General features: G+C 33.4%; 1 protein-coding gene across 2 annotated transcripts; it reads right to left on the bottom strand.

Annotated features, from left to right (window-relative positions):
- Window positions 1-6,299: 6,299 nt before the first annotated feature.
- LOC127132418 (ABC transporter C family member 8) lies at window positions 6,300-18,959 on the bottom strand. Of its 2 annotated transcripts, none has more exons than XM_051061371.1 (12): window positions 18,802-18,959; window positions 10,418-12,357; window positions 9,956-10,276; window positions 9,652-9,738; window positions 8,938-9,558; window positions 8,694-8,858; window positions 8,294-8,588; window positions 7,758-7,972; window positions 7,140-7,445; window positions 6,987-7,050; window positions 6,680-6,919; window positions 6,300-6,587 (listed from the first exon to the last, which is right to left on the bottom strand). In XM_051061371.1, exons 1-12 carry the CDS (start codon window positions 18,824-18,826, stop codon window positions 6,460-6,462), a joined length of 4,407 nt encoding a protein of 1,468 aa, XP_050917328.1. In that variant the 5' UTR covers window positions 18,827-18,959; the 3' UTR covers window positions 6,300-6,459. The 2 variants fall into 2 exon arrangements, with proteins under 2 accessions (XP_050917328.1, XP_050917332.1); XM_051061375.1 differs by lacking the exon at window positions 18,802-18,959 and having other exon boundaries at window positions 10,418-10,764; window positions 10,892-11,047.
- Window positions 18,960-19,252: the final 293 nt, after the last annotated feature.

Here is a 19,252-nt window from a genome sequence, read left to right as displayed (position 1 = left end):
CTTGACATCCCAGGAAAGTCTATCCTTGATATGTTCATCTTAACCGATGACTGATTTTCTTTCCTTTGAGTCTATCCTTGATATGTTCACCTTAATCGGTGACAGATATTCTCATCTTCGGTCTTCTATCCAGTAACTGGTAGTTGTAAATCCTATTTCTACAATTTTCCCCAACAAGGCTATTCTTACCCAGTAACCGGTAATGAATACTCCCTCTTGGCATTCCCAGTGAGTCATCCTTGATATGTTCATCCTAACCGATGACAAGTGTCTTCTCTATCAGATCTCTATTATCTCCTTACCCAATAATAGGTAGTAGATAGTAGATTTCTGCTCCTCCTGTGTTGAAGTTTATTTCTTCCTCAGTTGAGTTGAGTACGCATTTCCTTAGTGAAATCGCTTTTCCTGCACGATTCAAGTACTCCAATTTTATCCTGATTTACTCGCATCCCCACAGATGTTTTTGTTTCCCCGGCTGAGTCTTTCTATTTTTATGGAATTCCTCCCCCAGTAGTTTTAAGTTGTAGTCTGGCCTACGCATAACCCTTTTTATCGCCTCAGAGTCTCGGTCTCCTCAATGAATTTTCCTTATAGAATGCATTATGTTCCTGCGGATATTCGGTCTCTCTGATTTCTTTTCGTTTGTGGCAACATTTCCCCACAAAGTATTTGTTTTTACATTCATATCATATGCATCATGAGGTCTCTTAGGGACCAAAATTTGTTTCTATATGTTGTTATTTAAGCCCATTCTACTGAGTCGATACAAATATTTTAACCTTCACCTCCTCAGTTAGAATGTCCTTAATAGGGGCAGCTGTAAGACCCCAATTTTGACCCTAAGACCCCTCATGCAATCTCATCATATGCATTAGCATTGGAATCATACCTTGGCATCCTCCTTACCCTTATTTCATTGGGTTTGTTTTGGGAGAGATCACCAAGCACCATTTGATTGTATCATACTTGTATATTATCATTTTACTAACCAAAATACCAAAAATATGTCTTTGCATTTGCCTAACTCTTTTGTAGGAAGGGCATGATCTCCATTGATCTATCAAGTTCATACCTAGGGTTTAAGACCCTCATGGCTAAAAGCACAACCAATGATTGGTCCAAAATGTATCAAAGCATCATATATGAGTCCCAATGATCTCTACATATTATTTTGATCAAGGTTTCTATAAGACCCTAATTTTGACCCTAATATCCCTCATGGCATCATATCATTGCTCAGTGCATTGCCTCAAGGATCATAGCATGTGTGGCTCCTTAACCCTTGGGTGGGACTCGTGTGAGTGGTTTGAGATCACCAAGCATGCTTTTGTTGTATATTATTGCTTTTCTTAATTGTTTACTAATCAAAAGCACAAAAATATGTCACTAACTCTTTTTGTTTTGAAGCTCAAGTGATCATGTGCTCCCATGCTCCTAGGAGGCTCCTAAGCTCAATGAAGTGGCTAAATGAAGATGAGAACAAGCATGACAATGGTCCAAAAAGTTACAAATCATCATATATGTCTCCCAAGTATCTCAATTTTCCAAATTGATCAAGATAAACCAAAGGGCTTGAGGATTGTTTCCCAAGGAAACCCTAATTCAACTGTGCATTGACTGTGCCTTGCTCATGAAGCAACCTCAACCTATGATCAAATTCAATCAAGGGAATTTATTTCATTCATTATTTTATGCATATATAAGCCTATATGAGTATCCTCAATCATTCATTCATCAAGATTTGAAGTTTGGCCTTGAGAAGTTGACTAGTCAAATCATCTGACTAAACTGAGGATCACTGAGATATAACTTTTTATGTGTTTGTCAAATGAATATGACCCCAAGATAAAAAATGTTATTAAGGACCATATGAACAACTTTAATGTTCATCAAAAATCCATTTGAAACTTGGAAGGTCATCATTCATTTCAAAACATTATAGATCATTTTGATTGAAACCCTAATTTTGGGTCAACTTCCCAAGGACCCAACTTCCTTATTTTTCATGATTTTGAGGTGAGACCAAATTAATTGGAAAGATAAAGATGTCTAATTCAAATGTTATATTGGACAGAATTTCATAATCCTAAAATAAACACATGTGATAATACAAAACATTATAGGTCACTCTGGACCAAAGCCATTGAATTTGAAAAATGTCCAACTTCAAGTGCTCATAACTTTCTCATGAAAAATCCAAATGATGCAAAATTTGAGTCTACATTTATCACCTTGAAACGATATACAACTTTTATGTTGGAGGTTTTTCCATTTGATGCTTGCGTCATTGAAACATAAGGGCTTGAAGTTGCTTACTTTTGACAAAAAATTTCAAAGGGAACCTAGACATGTTTTGTACCCCAAACTTCACAGCCAATTTTCATAAATTTCCAAACTCCAAATGAATTTTTGCCCAACATGACTTTTGTTCCCTATTCCAAGAGATTTCCAACCATTACTCACATGACCATTTTTGGATTTTCCATGTGGGAGTTTCGAAGAGCTTAATGTTTATGCTCATTTTTGCAATTCACATCATAACTTGGAATGCAAGCTTGTGCAGCCTCTTGTGCACGTCCAATTCAACTACATTTGATCTCAGCATGCATTTCCATTCATTCTTGGGCTTTGCACGCGCCTGTACAGGCCCATGCATGAAGGATCCAAGTTTCATGCACACGAGCTAAGCACTACCTTGCAGCACATTCCAGCTATAAGTAGAAGCTCATGCTCATTCAAAAATCAACTTGAAGGAGATCTGAAACGCTGCTGGATTGAAAACCAAACCCTCACCTAAAGTAATTTCAGTTTTCAATTTCAAGCTTGAATTTCAACATCATTAGTTGATCTTCAAGTCTTAATTCCTTAACCTTGCATCATCACTACGCTTCCAGAGCAAGATTGGATCAAAAGCTTGAAGAACTTGTGCTGTTTGAAGCTGCATTTTAGAGGTAGAACCTCAATTTTTCTTGATCTAGATCTTGCTATATGATGTGAATTTCTTTGGTTTGAACTGTTTTCTGAAGTCCTCAAGCATGAGGCAGGCCAGTGGTCGTCTCAATTTTAGAAATTGTGCCATTTCAGATCAAGCACCATGATCTTCAAACTCTTGTTTCTCTCTAAATAGGAACATTGAGAAGGATCCATGGTTACAGGTGTGATGTACATCACCTCAGCTTCATTTTGATACCTTGCTTTTTCATTTTCATTAAAGTTAAAATCCCTGCGCGTGGTGGCCGGAATCAGTTGGCTGGCCGGAGAAGATGGTGGTTTCCACCACCATCCCCACGTGGGAGCTTCCAGGGCATTGGATCTTGAGGAAATGTTATAATCTTGGCCTTTCATTTGATTGACTTGTTTTAAATACATGTGTTGCACGTTTGACCAAGGATCATATGGTGTGACCGCGCCTCTGAGCCCTCAGATCATGGCCACGTCATTTAGTGAAATGATCCAAGCGCGCTGGTTTTTTCTCTTTTTCTTATTTCTGTTTTAATTTCATTTAATTCACTTTATTTTCAAAAATTCATCAATATTTTATTTGAAGTCACAAAAATATGAGACCAATCCCAAAAATTTTCTTGAAAAATCTAGTTTCATATTTTGATTTTTAATTATTTTTGTGACTTCATTTAATATTTTTTGTGAATTATTTGGTTTTCCTGAATGATCCCACTCAGGATAACTTCAGTTACAAGGTGTCTCTTCTGGACCGTGAAATGCGCAGAAAACCTCTCATAGAACTCCGCCTAAGAATTGATACTTTAGTTGGGTAGACCGTTAAACCATAACCGATCTAACTCGACCGAATTTAACGCAAATATCTTGCATTTGAATGCATCATCGGTGCTGAAGTAACTCACCCGATCATTCACGAGTTGGACTTGCTGATCGGGATCTCCTTTTCCGTCATAACCGCCAAGCTTGGGTGACTTCTCCATGGATTTCAGAATCTTGCTTTCTAGGATTCTTACTGACAATGGGCATTTTGGTTGCACCTTCTCCGGGTGAGTTTTTTATTGAGTTGGGGAAGAAACATGATTGCCTCGATCTCCCCTAGGGATCTAAGGAAAAGTCTGATGCTTCCTTCTCTTATGGTGGTCCTTCGATTGAGGAACCTTGTCTCTTTTTGTCCCAATTGGTTTCAGGATAGCAACACGAGTCTTCCTTGAAGAAACTTCTTAGTTTATATTTTGGCGGGAATGGGCATTGTGAATGCTTTGAATGCTTTCTTCCAAGTGTTGAAGCCTTACTTTAAGAGCGTGTGAGTTTTGTTATCGAACAATGTTAAACATGTTGATCAACAGTTCGTTATCACCTTGCATTCTAGTGTTCGCTGGTAGAGTATGGATGTTAGGTAAGGCTGCATGTTATGTAACCAAAGCCGGAACATGAGTCTTTATCAGATTAACTTGAATAGAACTGGATAACTTCAAATCTCGAATCAAATATAGATGCCACGGGGCAATTGTTTCAAGATCTATGGCATTTTGCGGTGGAGGATTGTTTTATGCTAGAGCAGCGGCAACAGCTTCACGCGTAGTGGCGGATCTGACATCTTTAGATCCAGCCATCACCGAAAATTTTAAACAAATGCAAAGTTCTAAAAATATGAGGAAATAAAATTGAGATTATGCTTATAAGTTGAATCAAGACGCGGTGGATTCGCATGTGTGGTCACAGATGCTTTCGCTACAGTGATATAGTGATAGGAGGAGATTACAAGTTGTGAAGTTTGAAAGAGAATGTGGATTCGTGGAAATCGTAGGAATTAGAAGTCGATTCCTACATACGGCGCCACTTATTCTGAAACTAGAAATAAGAAGAGGAACGACGGCGATGGAGGATTACTTCTTCCGAGTGGTGGTGTGGGACACCTGAAAGGTTAACACTCTAATACTAAGGTTATTATACGTGATAGAAAGAAAGTAAGCAAATTGTCATATTTCTATAACTATACTACAAACACAAAATCATAACTAATGAATCACATATCTAAAACAAATAAATCATATAAACAAATAAAAAAATTGTAAAAAAATGAAGTTAATCTGACAAAGAAGACTACCTTAGGAAGAAAACTATCGATCGTTTTCCCATACACTTCACAAGTAGAGAAATGGATAAGCCTCTTGTTAGTTTCAAAAGAGTACTTCACCTTAATAATAAAAAAACACATCCAATTAAAATCACAAATTACATAAAACAATAAATCCCAATTTACAGATTGTCCAAAACACCAATCCCATATTGATGGACTTAATCACCTCATAAAACTTTAAAAGTATTTTGCATCAACAAAATAAATATTTGAACTTCCATGAAAATAATTAATGCAATGATTGACCATTGAAAAACATCACTGTGTCATTATACTCTTATATTTAGAAAGAAAGAAATGTAACAAATTTCTGAACCGAATGAATCATTAGCCATAGAAGAAAAACAATGGATGCAATTCACACCATTCTTCTTTTCTAGATTACCATAGGTTGATTCAATCACCATACAAACATATCTAAGGCATTATATTATACCATACATATCAGAAAGAACTTGCACACCTCAAGTATTAAATACCATAGTAATACAACTGCAATAGAAATCAAATTATCCACATTTTACCATAATTCTTTGTAATTTAAGGATTGAAACATAAGCATCATCATAATTTACCAAAACTCAAAATGTAAGTTGCCATATTCAATTGTGCATGAACTCAAATTCTATCTCATCAAATTTCACATTTTAGAAAAGGATAGGGATTTTCTAAAAAAACTAACGTTTCAACCGTCGCTGAATCTCATGGACGACGGTTCATCGACAAGTATCATCGACATGCATCCTTAGAGTGGAAAATTTCACCTAGTATCATGGTCCTTTGTTTTGAATTCTTAAAGATGAATTCTTTTTTATATAAAATTTCTCACAATTTATTAAAAAATATGTATTACGAAAATGATTTTTATGAAAAAAAAATTTAAAATAACTTCAAATTTAATTTATTTTAAAAAATATTGATATCCAAAAATAGTTATAATAAAAAAAATAAAATATCTAAAATAACATTTAAAAAAAAATTAAACCAATTTTTTGTTTAAAATTTTACAAGAGTGCCACTTTATTTTTTTATAACTTATTGATAATAATCATTTGGTGTTATATATATATATATATATATATATATATATATATATATATATATATATATATATATATATATATATATATATATATATATATATATATATATATATATATATATATATATATATATATATATTAAATAGAAATTGTAATAGTTTTCAATGATTGTAATTTATAAACCATCAAAATATTCCTGATTGAATATGCTGAGAGACATCTCCACCAATACCTGCTTAGGGTTTAATAGATTTATAACCACTAGATGTGAATCATTTTCCTTCACTTTATTTATAGTAATATTTATCACTCATCTTATTGTTGTTTGCTAATATTTGGGAATGAATTCTTCCTGCAACTGGACCAATATTCAGCCACCAGCTTAGAGAATGAAGAGTTTGTATCCATTAGCTTTGAAGGTTCATCGTATTCCATCAGTTTCCCTTTAATAATAACCATCCAAATATTATGAGGCAAAAGATAATACTAATAAAACAGAAACAATAGCACGTATAATAATAAGGTGATAACATACCATAAGATAAAACCATAACCATGTCACTGTCTATTACAGTTGGAACTCTGTGAGCCACGGTTATAACCGTACATTCTTCAAATTCTTGTCTGATTACTCTTTGTAAAATGGCATCTGTAGCAGAGTCAATGGAGGCAGTAGCTTCATCCAGAACAAGAATTTTGTTTCTCTTCAGTAGAACTCTTCCAAGACAAAACAATTGGCGTTGTCCTAAGCTCCAATTTCCACCTTCATCACTCACTGCAAAACGTTTCAAAATCAGGATTCCGTAATTAGTATATTCACAAAATCATATATAAAGACTCACCAGAAGAGTCCAAGAGACTTGGTAGCTTGCTGATTGTTTCCTTAAGCTGACATTTCTCTATAGCCTAAATATACAAATCAAATATAAATTATTGAATGATTCAAGTAAAATTCAACTACACTTAATGCTAAATATTAAGATTAGTTTATTCACCTTCCAGATATCATCGTCTGAGTACAGGCCAAGAGGGTCCAGGTTTGTCCTAATGCTGCCCTTGAAAAGAGTTGGTTCTTGAGGGATTATGCTTAGTTTCATTCTCAAATCCTTCAACCCCATTGAGCAAATGTTCAACCCATCTATGAGAATATCACCTCTTGATGGCTCAACTAAGCGAAACAAAGCACTGATCAGTGTACTTTTTCCACTTCCAGTCCTTCCGACAACTCCTACCCTACTCCCTTCTTTAAATGTACAAGTGATTCCCTTAAGAACTAGTGGAGCATTAGGACGATATCTGATCTGTAACCAATGTAAAAAATTGGCATAAGAGAAGAATTTTTCTTTTCACTTTATGAATAAAAAGATGAAAACTTAAAGTAGAGGTAGAAATAAAATATTATACTAGAATCAGCCAATAATCTAACAGTTTTCTCTATATTTCAAGTTGATATCAAAGATTCGGGATTGGACTACTTCACATTACAGGTCAATTTTGCATAGATGAGTTGTGTCTACTTCACATTACAAGTCAATTTTGCATAGATGAGTTGTGTCTACTTCACATTCCAAGTCAATTTTTTGGATATGAGTTAGGGCGTTATCCAACTTTACCTCCAAGCCTTGAAGATCAATCCTTCCCTTGGAAGGCCACGAAGATGGCGGCCGATTATTATCCACAATGGCAGGAGGCTCAACTGGTATATGAATGAATTGTTTGATTCTTTCAACAGATATAATATAGTTTGATAAGTTGCTAAACCATCTTCCCCAAAATACTTGGGCTGTTGTCAAGTTAAAAGCATAAGAAAGAGACAGCCCCACAAGGCCTGCACAACACAGGAAGGTTGTTAAGAGTTATTAGCTTGAACAAAATTTTATCACGGTAATTGTTAATTGACTATAGGGTTAAATATATTTACTCCTCGCAAACATATTACTTTTCCATTCTTTGTCCTTGTAATTTTATTTGTCTAAAATTTTTGTTATTGATCTTTGTAATACATAGAAGTAGACTATTTAATTCATAAGGATTAAAATGAATTACAGGGTCAATGTTTTTGATAATTTTCACAAGGACTAAAACTAAACATGGAAAATTGATATATATATTTGTAAGGATGAAAAGTATATTTAAGCATATATTATACCTGGGGATACATATCCATGAGGAAGTAGAATAAGCAACAAAGATGCAGTGATGACAGTCAAATTTTGAAGTGCTTCAATCCTTAAGATTACCCATTCCAGTGCTGCATTGGAGTGAAAGAACAACGAAGCATCTTTGTCTACAAGTGTTAAGTAGTTTTTGAAAAATCTGTCAACCATGTTGAATGCTCTTAAGGTAACCACTCCAAGTGATGTCTCAGATGCAAAATTCATGACTGGAGCTTTGGTTGTTCCATTGATCCGTATCAGTTCCCTTGCAGTAGCTTGATAATATTGCTTAAAGGGAACAAACAAACAAAAAAAGATTTAGAAGTTACTAGCTGAATGATCTAACCTTGGACAGAGAATAAGGAATCAAGAAAAACTGGAAAGTGGATAAACCTGAATGTATAATGATGCAACCATTGCAGGAACAGCAACAATGAGAACTTGCCATGTGACTGAAACCATTATACAAATTATCACCAAAATTTCAAGTGCTACACTTGCTACAATGGTGATGCAAGAAGGTATATCAAAGTCCAAAATACTCAAATCTGATGAAGCCTGCACAAGAGAGAAGAAAATGTTGGCCTAAATTAAATATGAGTGGTTATGAAATCGTAATGAATGGAAAAAATCTTACTCTAGTTAAAATCCTTCCTACAGGAGTTGAATCAAAGAAAAGCATTGGAGCATTGAAGATAGCTGTAGTGAATTTTGAGAAGAAAGCAGTAGAAGCTTTTAATCCAAGAAGTGCATTCAAGTAAGACCTTACATATACAAAAGCAGCACTGGAAAATGAAACTAATGTATAAACTCCAATCAAGGTGGCATTAGTTACTTTTGGAATTTCTATGGCTATAGCAAGCCAAAAGGTTGATGCCGTTTGAAATGCCATGAAAGCAGATAGTGCTAACATGATGAAACACAACATGAATGTCCCTTTGGAATAATTTATATAATCCCAGAATGGCTTCCATCCAACATTACCAATCACTTTTTCTTCCTCTTGTGTAAGTTGTGTACCAATTGGATCCTTGATACTAGAAATCTCTCCCTCACTTTGATTCTTAGTGAGATAAAAACCATGAGAGTTTTGAGGATTGGACAAAACTTCGTTTTCAGAACCTCTTTTATGTTCATTATCTTGATTCAACTCAGTAATTTTGTCTTTATGAGCACTCACAAGTAGTTCAAAGGCTGTTCCTGCTGTTAGGAGACTCTCATAACTACCTGATTGAATAACTTTTCCACCCTCCATTACCTACAATTTTAATTCATCAGGTTAGTATCAACTTCTAAGAGAAATACATATGTTCAATTGCAATATAATAATCATTTAACTGAAATACTTTACCAAGATTGTATCAACTTCTGAGAGAAACTCCACTTGATGAGTAACTAGAATGACTGTTTTCTCTCTTAAAGCAGTCATGACACAATCCTGTAATATTGTAGACGCAATTAACTTTATACACCAAAATTGGTAGTTAGTTTTCTAGTTTCCTTTAGTCATGTCCTAGAGTTAAAATTTAAATTTAAAGAAGAACTTGGTTGTTAAAAGTAAATTTGACCAGCAAAAAGGTCTAACCAAAATTAGAGTTCCCTTTGTATTATGTATAGATCAACAATTTAAAATGATAAAAGTGTTATTTACTTACATTGAATAGTATTGCAGCTGTATGTGCATCAACTGCACTGAAAGGATCGTCAAGGAGATATACATCAGCATCATTGTAGACTGCTCTAGCTAGCTGAATCCTTTGTTTTTGTCCTCCACTCAGGTTTATCCCTCTCTGACCAATTTCTGTAAGATCACCATGGCTAAAATCATTGATATCCTTATCTAAAGCACAAGATTTAATTGCTTTTTCGTATCTTGTTCTGTCCATTGGCTTGCCAAAGAGTATATTATCTTGAACTGTTCCACTCTGTATCCATGAAGATTGGGAAACATAGGCAAAAGTGCCACCTACATTGACCTGTTTTCCATTATAGTGAAATATCACAAGGGGAAAAGTGTAAGATTTTAACATTATGCTTTTTCATATGAATTTGGCATGATAAAATTTAAATGTGAAAATAATCAAGTCAAATCTAAATGGGTTATAGTAGGAACTTACAGTTCCTGATATCTTATGAATTTCTCCAAGTATTGCATACAAAAGTGATGATTTCCCAGCTCCAACTGGTCCACAAACTGCAATTTTATGTCTCCATTTGATTTCTAAATTCACATCTGCTAAAGTTGGAGACACAGATTCATGATCCCAAATGAAGTTGCCATCTTGTATTTCTACGGCATTAACAGAACATTCCTTGAATTTTCTTTCACTATCATCATTGTTTAGTTCTTCATCGAGCAAAAACCTATTAAGACGATCGAAGGAAACCTTAACTTGAATCATAATGGATAGAGCCTCTGGGACCATTCTAACAGGCTCTGCCAAGTTCCTCAGAGTTGCAAGAACTGTGAAAATAGTTTCAGCATTCAATGGTGCACTCTTGGTAACAGCACATCCAATAAAAACAACAGCAGAAATAACGGTAGGAGACATCCAATAAAGAAATGAACCAAAAGCTTTCAAAGTCTGCACCTTAGACAACCATAAAAACTCTTTATCCCGTAGCGACTGGAGTAAATTCTTGAACTTTTCTTCCCATGATTGTAACTTAATGATCTTCATACTATTTAGAATCTCTGAAGTCGATCTAAGACGCTCGTCCTGCGCAATCATAAACTGTGACTGGCAATTTTGTAGGATTTTTGCAAATGGTACATTAAGAAATCCGCAAATAAGAAGAGGGACCAAGCCAGGAAGAGCACCGATACCAACAACACCATAAAGGACACCAATGGAAAGAACAAGTTGCAATGCACAAGTCCATGTCAGATGAAACCACCATGGAAATTCTCCCATTCTATAAGCATCTACAGCAATGTAATTCACAATTTCTCCAGCCGAGTGTCGTGTCCTGGCCGAGTTAGAAAGCTTTAGCTGCTTTTGATAAACTGCTACCATCAGAGCTGACCTCATTTTCAACCCTGATCTCCTTGAGTTAAAAAACCAATGTCTTTGAGACAAAGACTCAAACACTTTGGTGACAATCAAAAAACCAACTATGGAAAGACCTTGTCTAAGATCTGGCTCAGTTCTATTTGAGTATTTAACAAAAGCATAAAGTATTAGAGGTGAAACAGCAACAGAAACAGTTCTGATTAATCCATAAAATGCTGTTAATATGTTTTCTCCTAAGTAAGTTCTAACTATAGACCAAAGAACCAAACTCTTTGTATTATTCTTTGCTCTCTCTCTAACAAGTGATTTCCAGGCATGAACAAATTTTTGATAGGCCATGTTTGCTTCATCTTCAGAAACAAGGGAAGGGATTTCTTCAAGATCTAATGGCTTTGAGTAACCTAAAATGAGTAAAGAATTCATCCAAGAGAAAACCAACTTGCTGATAAAAGTAGCATGGCCAAGTCCTGTTTGATTAGTTTCAAATTTTTGATCTATTAGTGGTTCAGATAAACCTTGTTGGACACTATGAGTTCCCAAAAAACCAAGATTTTGAATGGCACAATATAGAAGAAGGAAATGTACAAGCCACTGTACAATATCAAAAGTTTCAATTGCATGATTTTGGAATAGAATTTCAATGTTGAGTGATAAAACCAACACACAAGAAAATAACCACCATATAGAGTTTAATATTCTCATCCATTTGACTCTCTGAAGAATCAAAGAAACAGAAAAAGAAATCCAAATAATTCCTCTGATAATACAAGTTAACCATTTCAGTTTTTGCTCAGAATCAGATATGATATTCCACAATCCAATAGTGAAAAACGAAATGCTAACAATAGCACAACAGATTGAGGTAATAAGGAAAATCCAGCAGTTTCTATGGCTTTGATTTGATGAAGTTTTTGTGATGAAAGTGATAAGCAAAGATGTAAAGTAGACAGAGAGAAAGAGTATGTTGATTGTGTCTATTAAGGTCCTTTGAAAGCATAAAGAAGCGAAATCAAAATTGGTGAGACAAATCCATGAAATTTCACCTGCATGTATATATATATATATAACCCAAGGATGAATAATGCTAACAAACTCTGAGTTTAAAGAAAAATAGATCAACTGTGCTTAAGTACAAATTATAAAGTAGAAAATATATCTAAATACTATAGTGCAAATTACATAATATAATTGAATACTTGGCATACAGAATCAACAAGATGAAAAAGATTGGAAATGAAGAGTTAAGTTCATAAACAAAAAATCATTATTTTTGTATAAATGAAGTCATAACAGTCATTCAACATTTAATTTAGTTTAGTTTTGAGTTTCATTTGCATTTGAATTTGAGTTTGTATTTAATGTAAACTTGAGTTTGGGTGAATCTATATAAGCCCAAAGTAAGTTAAATGTGTAACAGAACTTTTAACATATTTTAATTGAGAAGGTTAGTTATAGAGTTTTTATTTCTCTCTATCTGTAGTAACTGTTCATCATCTCCTTCATTCTTATGCATTGTTAATGGAGGTTCGTTGTTGAACTCCATCAAATGGTATCTAGAATCCCAGTTCGATTCACGTGTAAACACAAGTGTAGTGAGGTATGTCATTGAGCTCATTTCTGAAATTCGTGTTGAATTGGAGTTTGAAATTGAAGAGAATCACATATCTTGATTTTTAGGGTTTGGGAAACACAAGTGTTGGTGAGAACTGACTAATTTGCACAAGAACGATGATGAATGGTAGCTTGAACACTAAGCTTCCAGTATTCGACGAAAAAAATTATAATTTGTGGTCAATTCAGATGTGTGTGTTATTTGACGCTCAAGATGTTCTTAATATCGTCAATGACAAATACGCACTGGTTGCAGAAAATGCAACAGAAGCGCAAAGAAATGTGCAATATGAAATGAGGAAGAAGGATCTGAAAGCATTGTTTTATATCCATTAATGTGTGGATACGTAGGTGTTTGAGAAAATTGTTGATTCGACAACAACGAAGGTGGCGTGGGATACACTGGTACGGTGTTATGGTGGTGACGCATCGCTGAAGAAGGTTAAGTTGCAGTCCACACGCAAGAAATGTGAAAATCTGAGCATGAAGAATAATGAGAAGATGCTTGATTACATCTCTAGAGTAATTATGGTCACGAGTAAGATGAAGTCTTGTGGAGAAACGCTCTCTGAACAAGTAATAATTTAAAGGTATTGAGATCACTTACTCCTCAATTTGATTACATAGTTGTAGCCATACAACACTCTAAAGACACTAGCATCAGAAGCAAGCATGGCTAAAGCAGAAGAAAAATTATGGTGGTGGTGTTTAGAAGTCTCGAATTCTTATAAGAAACATCATAATGTTCAAAAGGGAAAGGAGAAGTTTGATAAGAGGAAGGTCCAGTGCTACAATTGCAATAAGTTTGGTCATTTTATTGTTGATTGTTGGTCAAACAAGGTTAGAAAGAGTGAAGAAGTCAACATAACCATATAAGATTTTGATGATGAACCTGTGCTATTCGTGGCATCTAAGGATGTAGGTGGATCAATGGTAGACTGGTGCTATATGGACATTTCCTACTCAAATCATCTAACCGGAAATAAGCAATGACTGGTTAATTTTGACTCTGGTAAAAAGACCAAGATCATATGTGATGATGATGAGTATCTGAATGCTAACAGAATGGAAAATTTCATAGTTAAGTTGAACAATGACAAAACTGTACTAATTAAGGATGTATGGTATGTTCCTGGCATGAACAGTAATCTGATGAGTGTAGGTCAGCTGATTGAAAAAATGGACAATCTCTTGAAGTTGTATGACTGTAATTAGAAGCTAATTATATTTTCTAAACTAGGAAGAAACAGAACATTCAAAGTAAATGTTACAACAGGATGCACTAAACGTCTTAGTGCAAGAAGTGCTGGAGGGGAAAGTGAGTTGTGGCACTAGAGATTGGGACATCTGAACTACAAAAGCTGAGAACATCTGATTTCAAAGAACCTGGTACATGAAATTCCTAATATTGTGGCACTAGAGAAATCATGTGATATAGGCATGAGAGGAAAGCAACCAAGATTTCGATTCTCATCAGAAATTCCTCCAAGAGCAAATCATGCTTTGGGTGTGGTGCATTCTGATGATGTGGTCCATTTAAGGTACCTTCATTTGAAGGGAATAAGTATTTTGTGTCATTTGTGGATGAATTCACAAGAATGGAATGTGTATTACTCATTAAGTTCAAACATGAGGTGTTTTCTAAGTTCGAGAAGTTGAAAGTGAAGGTTGAAAATCAAAGTGGACAAAGGTTGAAGATCCTCAGAACCCATGGTGAAGGTGAGTTCAACTCAATATAGTTCAAGAAGTTCTGTGAGGAACATGATATTGAGCATGAGGTGATTGCTTCCTACATTCCACAATATAATGGTCTTGTTGAAAGGGAAAACAGAACTCTGCTTAAGATGACAATGAGCATGTTGAAGGAGAAGAATCTACCTAATCAATTGTGGGGTGAAGCAATTGCCACATCAGCATTTGTGTTCAACAGATGTCTAAAAAAGAATTTAAAGAAAGTAGTTTCTATTGAGAAGTGGACTGATAGAAAGAAAAATGTAAGCCATTTCAAGGTGTTTGGTTTTGTATGTTACAAACATATACCATATGCTACTAGAAGAAAATTGGTTGACATAAGCAAAGTTATGTTGTATATAGGTTACCACAGTACATGTATTTATAAGTTCTATTACTCAGTCACCAAAAAAGCAGAAGTCGATAGATATGTCATAGTGAAAGAATCAGAAACATGGGACTGAAGCAAGTCTCAGTCCAGTGCAGTGTCAACACTTGAGTCTGATTCTGCCTTTAAATGAGATTTTGCCTCTAAAGGTGATTCTGACTCTAAAGGAGAGTTTGAATATGAAGATGACTTTAAATCTAAAAGTGAGTCTGATTTGAAGGTGACTTTGACTCCAAAGGTGAGTCAGACTCTGATGGTGGATCTGACTCTGAAGGTGATCCAACCTCTGAAGGTGGAACTTCTGAAGTTGGAGCTTCTGAAGGTGGAACTTCTGAAGTTGGAGCTTCTGAAGGTGAACTTGCGATGTTCTAGAGGCCATATAGAGTTAGATAGATACCAAGGAGACTTGCAGACTTTGAATTTATGCATGATACTAAGATTGACTATGAAAGGGAAGTTGTAAAGAGTGTTATGATGGTGGACTCTGAACCTTTCAACATCAATAAGTCTCTCAAGAAGAAGGTATGGGTGAATTCCATGAAGGAAGAGCTTGAGGTCATTAAAAGAAACAAGACATGGGAATTGATTTTTCTACCTCAGAACAAGAAAGCCATAAGTGTGAGACAGGTTTTCAAGATAAAGTTGAAGCCAAATGGTTCAGTTGCTAAACATAACGCAAGGTTAGTAGCTAGAGGATTCCTACAAAAGTCTGGTGTATACTACTTTGTAGAAAAGTATGGTTTACATTCTGAGAAGGGAATTATTATGCACCAACTGAAGTATGAATTTGAGCTATTGAAGAGATTTGAGATGACAAATTGTAAGTTAGCAGTCACACCTGCTGAGATAAATCATAAGATGGACTCCGATGATGATGGAGAGGATGTAGATGCTACAACCTTCAAATAGTTGGTTGGCTGTCTGAGATATATGTAAAACACTAGGCCTGACATATGTTATGCAGTTGGAATGGTGAGTAGGTTTATGAGCAAGCCAAAGTGGTCACATTACCAAGTTGCAGTTAAGATTATGAGGTATGTGAAAGGAACTCTAAGGCATGGAATTTTGACTAGTGTAAGGACATAGTGGATAGAAGGATCACTACAAGATAGATGTTTATGTATCTGGGAGCCCCCATTCTTTGGTGTTCCAAGAAGAAATAAGTGGTTGCATTGTCAACTTGTGAAGTTGAATATATATATATATATATATATATATATATATATATATATATATATATATATATATATATATATATATATATATATATATATATATATATATATATATATATATATATATATATATATATATATATATATATATATATATATATATATATATATATATATATATATATATATAGCGCTTTTTCATCTTGTCGGGCTGTTTGGCTGCTGAATTTGCTGCAGGAACTGAAGTTCAAGGTGAGGAAACCAGTCAAATTGATGATTGGCAATAAATATGTCATAAGTCTTGCTAAGAATTCAGTGCTGCATGAAAAAGGAGAGCACATTGATACTAAGTACCATTTTCTATGCAATCAGGTTCATAATTGAGTACTTGAGGTTATTTATGTCAGCACTTAGAAGCAACTTGCATATGTGTTAACCAAGACGCTTAAAATGGAACACTTTATCAATTTGAATGATGTAATTGATTTTGTTGATTTTTAAACTTGAATGTGAATTAAGGGATGGTGTTGAATGTAATTCAACATTCAAGTTAGTTTAATTTTGAGTTTCATTTGCATTTAAGTTTACATTTGCATTTAATGTGCATTTGAGTTTGGATGAATATATATAAGTCCAAAGTAAGTTGAATGCGTAACAGAATTTCTAACAGATTTTAATTGAGAAAGTTAGTTACAAATCTCTCTCTCTCTCTCTCTCTCTCTCTCTCTCTCTCTCTCTCTCTCTCTCTCTCTCTCTCCCTCCCTCCCTCCCTCCCTCTGTGTGTGTGTGTGTGTGTGTGTGTGCAACTTTTCATCACCTCCATTCTTGTGCATTGTTAATAGAGGTTTATTGTTGAAATCCAACAAATGAGAATGAACTAGTTATTTCGCTTTAAAAATACTATGTGTATTTTTTTTCAAATTTGCTCTAGTGACATAAAGTATTTTCGCTTTAATCAGGTCATTAATGTGGGTTTTGCAAAATTAATTGAAGTTTTTCTATTTATGTGATTGATGATCAATATAAAGTTTTACGGTACGAGAGATAGTTCTTAGAGTCGCTTCCATTTCGTTTTGTCAATTAAACTATGATGAAGGTCAATTAGAGCAAAGAAAATAGACTAATTATATTAAAGGTTATTATAACAAGTGTTTCAGAAATACTCTTTAAAGATTTTAAATAAAAATATATATCTTTTTTTTAAAATTAATTATTTTAATTTTCAATGCATTGATTATACGACCTTTAAAATTTTTGTTTTTAATCTCTTAAAGAGTGATATATAGAGGTGGGAATCCACTTGGTCGAGCTAGGGTTTACCAAGCTTAAGTGTCGCATGCTAAAAAATTAAAAGTCTAAACCTGACGTGTGATATATCATAAGCTTATTTTTGGCATGATTCTAACATTTTCGAATGCATGATTAGCCTATTAGTCGGCTTAAAAAGCCTATATCATTTGAACATATATATAAATAAACAATTCAACTAATGATTAAATATACTAGAGAATCAAAAGTATAATGAGACTAAATTTTTGTTTACATTGATTTATTTGAACTTACATAGTAGTATAAGTTTTGTGAGATTATTTGTTTAAGAAAACTTGTGAAAACAACTTATGACATTATTCATAAATTTTCTTAATCTATTTTCACAAATTTTTACTTTTGTATTTTAATATAAGTACACAATACAATATAAAAATAATACATTTATTGATATTTATTAAATTAGATGAGTCTGAAAGACTTGAAATGCTTTTTATATGGCATATGGGAACTAACATGAGGGAAAAAATTTATGGAAAAAAAAGTTTATAAAAACCATTATTTAAAAAAAAAATTTAGAAAGATTAAAATTAAATATTAATTTATTTATAAAAATTAAAAATATATTTAACCCTATTTCATATAGTACAAAACTCGTAACCTATTTCATTTCACTCTCTTATTGATTGAACAAATATTATTAATATAATAAAATTAAAAATAGAAAGAATAATAAAAAAAAAGATATATCATAATTATTAGTTGAAAGATTTATTTTATTTCGCTTATTCTCTTTATTTGGGACCGTAAATAAATAAATAAATAAATAAATAAATAAATAAATAAATAATATATATATATATATATATATATATATATATATATATATATATATATATATATATATATATATATATATATATTATATATATATATATATATATATATATATATATATATATATATATATATATATATATATATAATATATATATATATATATATATATATATATATATATATATATATATATATATATATATATATTGAATATTGCTAGAAGTTAGAAAAACAACTTCGACTTTAAAGAAAAATAGATCAATTGTGCTCAAATAAAGGACAAAATATATTGAAATAGTAGAGTCCAGAATACATAATATAAAATGAATATGAATATTAAGCATACAAAGTCAACAAGATGAAAAAGAATGGAGATGAAGAGTTAAGGGCATCAACAAGAAATGATTATTATTTGTGTATATATGAACTCATGATAGTTGATAAATTAAAAAGTGAAAAAGAATGAAAGTTACCAATTGAGTTGGAAAAGGAAGCCATATTTGGAGCTTGAATTTGAATAGTTTGTTTTCTCCTTAACTCATCAGATTATTACAAAAGAGTTGTGAACCATGTGCTCTTCACAATTTCAATACAGTTTTAATAGTTTATTTTCTTCTAATATATTAGTAGTACTCTTTCTTTACTACTACTAGTAGTATTTATTTAGAAGGGAGAAGTAGGAACATGTCAACATTAAAAGACCCGCTCTAATAAATATGTTTTTAATGCATGTCTCTCCCCGTTGAATAGTACGAACCAAGATGTGATGTAGTTGGAGACAAGGGTTCCATGAATGAAAATTTAATGGCTGTAGATATTTTTATGGATACAAAATAGGCTACAACGTCAAAGAAGGATGAAAATAGACAATGAACTCGTCATTTCGCTTTAAGCACTTCAATCATTTAGTTTATGGGGGAAATA

Source organism: Lathyrus oleraceus, chromosome 1 (genome assembly GCF_024323335.1).
Source record: "Lathyrus oleraceus cultivar Zhongwan6 chromosome 1, CAAS_Psat_ZW6_1.0, whole genome shotgun sequence".
Lineage (NCBI taxonomy): Eukaryota > Viridiplantae > Streptophyta > Magnoliopsida > Fabales > Fabaceae > Lathyrus > Lathyrus oleraceus.
The sequence above is the reverse complement of the archived record's forward strand: the minus strand, read 5'-3'. Positions and strand labels throughout refer to the sequence as shown.

What these genes read in the sequence shown, in the direction of transcription:
- LOC127132418 (XM_051061371.1), bottom strand. Translation starts at nt 18,826, where the DNA reads ATGGCTTCCTTTTCCAACTCAATTG. An exon ending in TTCCTTTTCCAACTCAATTG is followed by an intron (nt 12,358 to 18,801) that starts GTAACTTTCATT and finishes ATATACATGCAG; the next exon opens with GTGAAATTTCATGGATTTGT. An exon ending in CAGAAGTTGATACAATCTTG is followed by an intron (nt 9,559 to 9,651) that starts GTAAAGTATTTC and finishes TTAAAATTGTAG; the next exon opens with GTAATGGAGGGTGGAAAAGT.